Below are 10,624 nucleotides of genomic sequence, written 5' to 3' on the forward strand. Positions count from 1 at the left end.
ATTTACTGCATCTGGGGCCACCTCAACCTTAGAGAGCACATCCTATGGTTACATGATCACAAAACAATATTTTTAAACTTAAACACCTCCAGCTGGCCACCACTAATCCTCTTCCAGAATCCATTGAATCAACCTGTGCTACACAAGCTATACAATATCCTCACTGGAAGCAAGCTATGCATGACGGATATGTTGCCCTTACAAATAATGACACATGAAAATTGTTTCCACCTCCCAACAATAGAAATATACATGGTTACAAGTGGATTTTAGAATTAAAAGATACCTTGATGGTTCCATTTTCAGGTACAAAACTAGTTTGGTGGCAAAAGGCTTCACTCAAAGATCTGACGTTTGTTTCAATAAAACGGTCAGTCCTGTAGTCAAACCTGTCACCGTAAGATTGGTTCCATTCTTGGCAATCTCTAATGGCTGGTCATTGTCACGGGGAAAAACCAAATTCGAAGAAGAAATAAGGACAAAGGGAGGGGAGAATCCTCCCCAGAGTCAAGCTGTCATGTCTCCCCTCCTAATTAAAATGAATTTTACTTTATTTTTGATCAAATGATAACCCGTTAATAGATTAAACAATAGAAAAACTGAATAATTATTATTTAATTTAACAAATTTAATAATTGTTATTGGATGACCTTACGCGTATAGTCCTATCAAATTGCAATAAATTTTGTAGGGGCCTTCTGATGACGCGGTAAATAACTGACAGTTTGACCAAATGAAACAGGAAGATCTCTTTGGTTGTTGTATTATCCGGGTCCTGCTGACATTACATGGATGATTGACATTTGGCTTAACAACTGATTGACATGTGGTGCATTTTGTCGTTACTACCAATGGCTATGGGTGGGCAAATTTTTCTAGTTGCTAACATAGTAATACCATATAGTATAGTAGTAGTGCATCAATGTCATAAGGCGGGGCGCCGAAAGAGGGAAAGATAGGCTCACGCTGTTAACTGTTTGTGCATCAGATTGAATTAAGATATATGAGAACAAGAATCCTGCATTCGCCAAGCTAAAATTAAGCTGATGAGAGATTCCAAATTTCCAATCCACAGGTTAAAAAAATAAAGCTGCTGAAATCCAAAACTGCCTTAGCCCTGCAGCACATTAAAGTCCTCGCTCGGCTCCCTCTTTCTACTCTTTTATCTCCGTCGAACTTTTTTCAACGAGGAGTTGCCAATATTAATTATTTGGGACTCAAGTTTGATCAAATATTAATTTGACAAGACATCACGGGTGTCACGTAGCTAGCGAGCAGGACGTACGGTGTCCGATCTTATAACTACCCACGGATTTATTAGTTCCCATTACAGGCAACCATGCGGGGTTTGATTTTTTGTTTTGATACAAATAAGAGGTCTGTAGCTAGGAAGAGTTGATTTGAACCTCAATATTCAATCATTCAAGAAAGGATAACGAAAAAGTTCGTTCACACATGAGTTACTGATATATACATAAAATTAACAATATGGTTAGCTAATATTGATTCAGAGTGGATATATAACAGAGGAAATCTTTTGGGGATTAGTAATATCAAATAGCACCTGATGAAGCAAGCCACTTTTCGTGCCCAAGCCAAACTTGTCAAATGCTATATGTCTGCTGCAAATTTCGTTAAAACAAAGGTTTAGAGGTTAGATGGTGGAAAGCAAATTAACTACCACTATTAATCATCTCATAATTATGGTTTGGCAAATTAGTCAATAACAAAATCAAAATACCTAGTATGCAACTAGGGCGCCTTACTCATCCATATATCACGCGGCCATTTAATTAATTTTTGTCTGGAAACGGAAGTTAAAGGCACTTTGCAAAGCAACAAAAGGCAGGACCAAGAAAAAGGGAAAACCCACGAAAAAGAACCCTAGCCAGTCTGCCACAGCTTGCAACTACGTGGCTTGCAGCAACACAGTCTGGTGGGGGGCTATCAAGATCATCGCTTGATCATCCCTACGTACGAAAGCCTTATCTATACAATATATATTGAAGGGGGTGATAAAGAGAGTACAGATGGGGGTGGTTTGTTTCCAAGGGTTCTTTTCCCATTTACCGTCCTATATCCCTATTAATACAGGATGGGGGAAAAAAAACATGAAAAGGAGCCCTAACTGTTGATTGATGCCTCCCTGCCAAAGGGGCTCCCACTAACAGTCCAAGAATCCAATGTTTTTTCTCGAGGTTTCCCCAAACACCTCTTCAGCCAGCAGTTTCCTTTCGCCTCGCGCTTCTCTCTGATGCTGATGCTGATTTATCATAGATGGTACTCCAACAAGTGTTACTAAGGTCTTGTTTGTATGCAGTTGCTTAGCCCTCTCAGGATATGAAACTGCTGAAGCAAAGAAAAGGGAAACGGGAATGCTTTGAAACTGATGATCATATACATGAGTCATCTCTACCTTAATTTCTTGCTTTCACTATGATTATCTTTATTGAACTGAGTTTCTTTAAGATTTTTATGATTTGTTTCTTTGTTTTTTTTTTTTTTATCTATAGATTTCTAGTGGTGGGAGTATGGTTGATATCTTATCAGAAACACTTGTTCTCAAGTTATTGTTTGTCAAAAAAATATGAATAAAAGCTGATGTTAGTCAGATATCTCTCTGTTTCTCTCTCTGTCTCATCGGGATCCTTGTCTTCTCCACCATTAGAATATTCCAAAGGAATTATATTATCATTTGCCATCAATATTTGTCAATAGCTCTCTGCATGTCTCTCAAGGGCTTCTATGGAAGCAAATTAGAATGAGTTGGTGACTGAAGGAAGTCAGGGACAAAACGAGAAAAGAAAATTCAATGCTTCATTTCACGATCAGATCTTGGGATACCTAGTTGGCCAGGACTTCCCTTTTGTGTGTGTGTGTGTGTGTGTATTTTAGCACACTACAGACCCCAGTGCTCATTACCAACAAGTTTTAGTAATTTTCTCCTGCCTATTTTCTTTCTTTAATAGGTAGCTTTTGTTTCTTTAGAATTGTAATATTCATTACTTTTATTTTATATTCAAGACTTTTACTCAAATGGGTGAGTTCAATTACAATAAGTCTTTGGCCAAAAAACAAAAATGCACAGTAAGTCAATAAGTAACTTTGATTCATAACTTTGATGAAGGGTGGATATGGTTTTGATTGTAAATATCTAGTATATATAACAACAAAGTTTTACTAATTAGTGGCACTCCAAAGAATTAAATGTTTGGGCAGAAAGATAAACTGGTAAAAACAAATTATTTTTGGTATTAAAATGTAACACGTAGGAAACAAATTATTGTATTTTAAATATATGATTATTAGCAATTTTTTTAGATATTATACGATTTCAGTGATTTTTTTTGGATATTATTATGTAATTTTAAAGATACAATTCTCAGCGGTTATGTTTTTGGATATTATTATATTTTAAATAGGTAATTTAGAACAATCAAATCTATGTAAAGATGTATTAATTTGGATTTTTAAGATGACGAAGATACTTATTATAGGATCTAGTTTTTTTGAAGAAAAGGACGGATTGCTAGTCATGCAATTTTTTTTTTTTTATCTACTACTATAGTTTTGGGGAAAGGGAGATCCCTATATTTGAACATAACCCTTTGAAATGGGAATATATATACGTATATTTAGCATTGATTTAAATACTTATATATGATTAATTATTAGACGTTTTTATCTCGACTTTATCAAGAATAATTTTTAAATTGTAGACGTAGATGATGAATAATTTTTAAATATCATTTGCCTTGAGTTTTAAGTGAACGTTTAGTTTTAAGTTTACATGTTGTTTAATAATAATATTAATACAGTATTAGGAATATAAAAAATATAGATTATAAAATTGAATCAGGTTGTGACGCTTTGGTAATGAGTCGGATAGTCCTTGGAGGTGTATTATCGTGGAAAAATCTGGTCTTGCTCATAACAATATTATTCCATGCGTTGGTAATCCTAACAAAGCGTGGAACATATGGAAAATACCACAAAACCACTCTTGGCAGATGGGAATTTCAGTGACCTTGTTGTTAGTGGTATGTGATTGTCTCTTGAAAATGGGTGAAGAATCTGTTTTTGGGATGAAGAATGGGTGAATGGCTGCATATTTAAGGTTCCCTCCCACGAATTTTTGCACTGGCAATGCAAAAGGAGGGAAAAATTAATGATTTTGGGAAATGGATTAACAATGAGTGGATTTGGAAAGTTGACCTTAGATAAAATGTTTTTGGATGAGAAAACAAGCAATGGGAAAGCTTTAAAAGTGTTATTGAAGCTCAAACTCTCGGTAGGAATTTCCATGATAAAACTGATTTGGAGGCCGACTCTAGGGGCAATTATTCTTGCAATCTTTCTGTGGACATGCTATGCTTTCAAATGCTACCTTTAAAGGTTACTTGAAATTAATTTGGACGGGACTGGCTCCTTATAAAATTGAGATATTCTGTTGGCAGCTTCTTCAAGGTCGCTTAGCTGTTGAAGATGTGTTGGTTAAGAGAGGTATTCTTAGCGTTGATGCTGTGGCATGCCTCCTCTGCAGATGTGAACCCGAGACTATAAACCACTTATTTCTCACTTGTGAAAAGTCTTGGCTCTTTTGGCAGTAGTGGGGAGCTTTATGGAACGTGCAACGGGTGACACATCACGAGCCCATAGTATGTTTTCTTGCTTGGTTCGGTTTTGCTGCTTTCACTTATAACAACTTGATTTGGAAAACGGCATGGTATGTCATCATTTGCGCTATTTGGATTGCTCGTAATGAGGTGGTATTCAAGGGCAAAGAATGGGATGAGGAGCATTTTGAGCTTACAAAGTTTCAGGTTGCTTGGTAGATGAACGCCAAATGGCTTGATCTTAACATCTCTATTTGGTGATATGATCAGATTCCCTAATGAAGGTTTGATCCCCTAGAATACTATTTAAGCCAGGGGAGTGGAGGTTTGGTTTAGGCCACAAAATGGTAGCCTTAAGTTCAATGCGGATGGAGCATCTAGAGACTGTCCCGATGAATTGGGTATTGGAGGTAATTTAAGGAACGATTTAGGGGACACTTTTGCCTATTTCTCTAAACCTATCGGCATATGCGGTTCCAACAAGGCCGAACTAATGGCTATTAGAGAAGCTACGCTCATCTATGCTACCTCTAGGTGGAATGAAGCTTTCCGCCATATTCTTGAATGTGACAATAGCAATATTGTTAAATGGATATCTATCCCAAGACACTTAGTTATTCAAACCAGCAAATTGCTTGGCAAGATCAAGGAATGGTAGATTAAGCACATTTTATAGTCAATTAATGGGCTGTTGACGCTCTCGCAAAAGAAGGTGTGCAACGTCCCACCAACCTTCTTTGGATTTACAACGAGGCTTTTGCAGGTATAGATCACGGTGAGACTCTTGGGGTTGATGGCCAACAATGAAGGCTTGCGTTTTTGAATTCCTTGCCTTTTTTTCTGCAACAATGAAGGCTGCCTCTCTGCTGTTTGTTTCTAAATTATTTGCTTTCACTCCACTTTGCCTTGTGCTTTTTGTGATCTTCAAGTCTGATTCCTTTTAGGCATTGCCTTTTCTTTGTTTCCTAATTTCTGTGTCAGCTGCTCGATTATGGTCATTGGAGTTACAGGGAATCTGTTGTCAACTGAGTGTTGTCATATGCACTAGTTTTTGCTTTCTTTTTGTGTATAGGAAAATTATGGCTTTCCTGTACAGAACTATATTTGTTAGGTACTTTTTTTAAATGATGAGATTCGGTTTGTGGATTCCTTTGCTTTAGGTAGCTTATGGTTTCTTTAGGTTTGAAGTCCTTTTGGTATGACTTGAGGCCCCTATACTAAACATCTCTTATTCAATAGAAAATGCCTTTCAAAGGAAAAAAAAAAAAAAAGAACCAGAATTCTATCACTTGAAAATAAGATTTTGGAGAAGTGGCAGGGTTACAAAAAAAGGCAAATAATTGAGTAAAAGTGCTATAGTATACTTCTTTTTTTGAGCTTTTTCTCCATATGAAGAATGGATCATATTCCTTAATTAAAATTTTAATATTCTTTTGAAGTAATAAATCACAGGAATATTGAGGAGGCACAAGGCCAAGCGAAGCTGGTTTCTGAAAAGATTATAAATGACCATGACTGCCTGCCTCATTCGGTGGAATAGAAACCGCTGTTTGCACTTTGCAGGAATGAGGGACATTATTTGTTTTGCTTTTGAATATGGAAGAAAAAGTGCAAAGGTGACTTCCCTAATTAAGCTAATTGCTCAGCCTCAGCACATGCCTATTTATATATTCAAATTGCATCTTTTTTTTTCTTTTGATTTGGGGGAAGGAATAGGGTGTGGGATTATCTTCATTGGATTTTTTGAAATATTATAAGGAAATATATATATATATATATATATATATATATATATATACACACACCATTTACTCTTTCCGTTTCATATATATTATCTTATTTTGAATTTTTGGTAAAATATTTTTAATTTTGACTCTATTTTATTTTTAAATGATCATTAATTAAAATTTTAAAATACCCATTAATATTTTTGAATAAATTAGTTTCTACATGCATATTAATTAAAATTTACTTTGATAAACTATTTAAAAAAATTTAAATCAAAGTTGAAAAAATGTGACCTAAAAGAAATCAAAACAGTACAATATATATATATATATATATATATATTTATATATATACACAAAAGACGTTGCATAGTAATATTAAATTTATAAAAAATGATTATAGAAAAAAAAATCTCATGTATCTGCTTCATATGGAAGCCTTAACAAAACCGAGCCCAAGAGCATCCAAGAGGTCCTCTTTCCTGTTGCCCAAACCGTTCCTTAAAGAAGGTAAGGAACACCTGAAGCCCAATTTAAGTTAAAGAAGCTGATGTAAATGAAAGGAAGGCAAAGACAAATATGCAAAAACAACCTCACATTTCTAAAATAAGTTTCAAGAATTCCCAACAACATAGCTATCGAATACTGAATTCTTAATTCATTACTTTGTTTGCTTTCCGGATAGCAATTGCTATGGATTTGGCAGAAGAGGGAGTAGTATGGCTTAAACTTAAGATCTCTACCCCAACAATGGTAGAAAGTGGAGTGAAGATGTGAAAAGATGTTTATTCTAGGATTAGGAAAGTCAAGATGTGATTAGAACAGGATTAAGCAAAGGAAAAAAATTCAGTAAGACAGTTGTTTGCACAAAAACAAAGTACTTGAAGAACATTTCTGTCAATATCTCCACTAACAAGCTGGGATCCAATCAACCAATTAATACATATACTTCTGATTGCATTGGTTTTGAGACAAAACTGGAAAGGGCAGTACTATTGCTTTCCAGTTGCTATCACCAGCTGCCGTCTTTGATTTTCCAGCTATTGTAGGTATCCCACTGGGAAGTAAAAGGACATTTTATAGTAAGGGCAAAGATTAAAGAATACAAGTATATAGTAAGAATGCTGACTTAATAATTGTTTTATTTTTACCCTCAGTTTAATTTTGATTTAAAAACTTAAGGAGAATCTACTAATTGAAATAAATGATATCTAAGTTATAACAAGTTCTTTATTAACTACAAGTAGGGGAGAGCTAGCTTCAGTTCGATTTTTTGGAAAATCGACCAAAAAATTAAACTCTTCCAACCAATCGAACTACATTGTGTTAAAAGTCGATTTCGGTTGGTTTTAGGGAGCTTCGGTTCGGTCGGTTTCGAGTCAGTTGACACCAGTTGAAGAATGGAAGAGAACCAATTTGGTTGGTGGCTGCTGGTTTAGGGTTTAGTATGAGAGGGAGAGGCAGAAAGGGAAGGGAAAATTATGGGGGTTGGAAGAAAGAATAGCAACAGATGTGCTGCTTTATGGGAAGTTTAATGAATGGTAATTTTATCTTTTTCTCCCTTAAAAAAAAAAAGAGCATGCTAGTTAATTGGTCGATTCAAAGGGGAAAGAGTCCCCCTAACGGCTGAGCCGATCGACTGACGAGGTCGATCAAAACAACTGACAATTGCAACAGCAACCTTCAATTGTATCCGTCGATTACAATAATTGACGGTTGCGGTCGGTTGCTCGGTTACAACCAACCACTGCACAGTTCTAACTACAATTGGGAATATTTATCTTTATCATCAGCTTGTTTCATTTGCCTCAGTGGTTTTGGTTTTCTTTGAGTTGTCATCAAATTGAAATAATCTACCTTTGGCTCAGATATGTAAATGTTAATTTAAGAATTTGTCTAATATACTTCACATTTGTATATACATATGTAATCATTCCATAGCTAATGTAAAAATACACACTAGTCTAACCCCAAATAAGGCAACCTCGTATTCCTAATTTTCATGTTATCATAGTTAAAGGTGGCGGCTTCTTCTCTTTCTCCTTAACCTTTTCAAGATTCTTTTAATTTTTCTTGACTCATGTTTCTTTATTACTCAAAGTAAATCAAATTCCTTATCTTGTTTTCTGTTTTTTAATTCAATTATCAAAACATCAAATAGTACCTTTCATTCTCTTTTTTTTTTTTTTTTCAAAAATTTTCAATCTTATCTGTGTTAAATTATCATGCACAAATAGAAATGAGAATATTTATCTTCATCACGTCTTTTCATGCGCAAATAGCAAGTGAAGATATTTATCTTTATCACGTAAATAGTAAGTGAGAATATTTCTCTTTATGAAAATTTATCTTTGTAGTTATCTTTATCAAGTTTTTTCTTTTGTTTTTGGTTTTCTTTCTCAAGTCATTGTTTTCTTTTAAGTGTCATCAGAAATATTGGTAATTCTTCGTCTCAATTTGATTTACCCTCTAAAAGAAACTAATCAATGTCCATCAATCAATTTTGAGGGAGGAAGTAGTCTCTTGTTGTTGCATATCATACGATAACGTATCACATACAAAATAGGGAGAATTCTCAAAGAACAAAAGAATCACGAGTTGGCTTGAAGAAGAAAAAGAATTGAAAGAATATTGATCTAATCAATAGGTGTTAATGTTGCCTCTAAGACATGTTGCATTCTGGAGGTAGACCTTGGGGAAATCTCTTGGCGTCGGTGCAGTAGTTGTAGATCATGTAGTTCTTCTGCACCCATTGCAGCCTTTGCTGACTAGAGGAATCCAGCTCCTGAGAGAACCACGCATTGTTGGTTGAGGCAGAAGATGGAGAATTTGATTTGCAGGAAGATGCTCCATTAGACCAAACACAGGCATTGGCATTGAAGTTTCTGTAAGAAGCAGTAAATGGAGCTTGAGTCCAATCTGTCTTTACCAGACCACCCCTTGTAGCCCAATCATCAGCATTCCACAAGCTGGAGTAAATTCTCATCGGTTGGTTCTTTGGAAATGGGACACCAAGCGACTCCATGTTTTTGAACTCTCTAATGGGTGTGCCGTCCACAGAGAAGCTGGAACACAGCATAACAAGATTTTGTCAACCAAGCAATTCCTACCAAAGGAATAAAAGAAAAAAAATTTTGGGCAAAATGCAAATTTTCAATTTAATGAATACTCACATGATACGTTGGGGATTCCAGAGGATGGAATAGGTGTGGAAATCTGCACTTGGGTCAAACCAGAGATGGAACTGTTGCTCTCTGTTTCCCTTTCCTTGACTGAACACATTGGTATGAAGAATGTAAGGATCCCCACTAAGGTTCCCCAGAAACTCAAAATCAATCTCATCCCATGTTGATCCTTTGGAAGATAGCTGCAGATAAATATATACATCAGCATTTGTGCCATTAACATCTACACGTCCTCGTAAAAATTGCGGACAACAAGAATTAATTAGAGAATAACTTACATAGTAGGCAGTGACTGTGCCAGCAGAGTTGCCAGGGACAAGCTTGAGCTGCGTATCAATCTTGCCAAAAAGATATTCATCCTTGGACTGGAAACCGGAGCCAGAAGCTTTGTCAAGGGAGAGAGAGAGAACCTCTCCGTTGTTGTCTATCTTACCACGGCCATCTCCCCATGTGATGTCAAAATCTTGATAGAAGTTGCTAGCTGATGCTGCCATGAGACAGCCAATTACGAGAGACATAAGCAACGAAAACTTGAAACTTGAAGTTGAGCCCATTTTCTTCTTTTTTTTCTGGTTTGCCTGGGAAGAGAGAATGTGTTGGAATATGAGGCGTTAATAGCTTTGATGTTTTGGTGTCTTTGAGAAGAAGGGTAGAGCTTGGTATTTATAGTAAAGAAAAAGGTTGAGGAAAGGGCCAAGGAAGGTGCGTTCAGCTGGGTTGTAGACAGTTGTAGAGTAGGAAACGTAGTATTATGTAGCTGTCAAAATCGCACTAACAAACACGAGCCAACCATAGCAAAGTTTATGATATCACGCGGCTTTACCCATTATTTATTTTGTGCGTGAGGAACGGGCAGCCCTGTCGGCTCGAGTTCCTGTCGCCAGGTTGGGCCTTTAGCACTATTGGATCCAGTTCAGTAGCAGTACCATGCACACGCAGCAGCACCGCCTTTACTGACCAAACAATCCAAAAAGTTAAAGGACTAAATATGTGAGAACCATTTTTTCCGAGGAGATGCAGTTTTGTTCTGAATTTAATTTTCAGATAAACCATATATTTTGGTTGAAGGGGATAGATATTTTAAGATTGTTGTTAG

General features: G+C 36.1%; 1 protein-coding gene across 1 annotated transcript; it reads right to left on the bottom strand.

The window, feature by feature from the left end:
- Nucleotides 1–8,844: 8,844 nt before the first annotated feature.
- Nucleotides 8,845–10,179, bottom strand: LOC18589222 (xyloglucan endotransglucosylase/hydrolase protein 22-like). The gene is made up of 3 exons (XM_007014103.3): nt 9,807–10,179; nt 9,517–9,710; nt 8,845–9,408 (listed from the first exon to the last, which is right to left on the bottom strand). Exons 1-3 carry the CDS (start codon nt 10,080–10,082, stop codon nt 9,006–9,008), a joined length of 873 nt encoding a protein of 290 aa, XP_007014165.3. The 5' UTR covers nt 10,083–10,179; the 3' UTR covers nt 8,845–9,005.
- Nucleotides 10,180–10,624: the final 445 nt, after the last annotated feature.

This window comes from Theobroma cacao, chromosome 9 (genome assembly GCF_053813885.1).
Source record: "Theobroma cacao isolate CCN51 chromosome 9, ASM5381388v1, whole genome shotgun sequence".
Classification (NCBI taxonomy): domain Eukaryota; kingdom Viridiplantae; phylum Streptophyta; class Magnoliopsida; order Malvales; family Malvaceae; genus Theobroma; species Theobroma cacao.

Coding starts and splice junctions, on each gene's coding strand:
- LOC18589222 (XM_007014103.3), bottom strand. CDS start 10,082: ATGGGCTCAACTTCAAGTTTCAAGTTTTCGTTGCTTATGTCTCTCGTA. Junction 9,711..9,806: donor GCACAGTCACTGCCTACTAT/GTAAGTTATTCT, acceptor ATTTATCTGCAG/CTATCTTCCAAAGGATCAAC. Junction 9,409..9,516: donor TGGAATCCCCAACGTATCAT/GTGAGTATTCAT, acceptor GCTGTGTTCCAG/CTTCTCTGTGGACGGCACAC.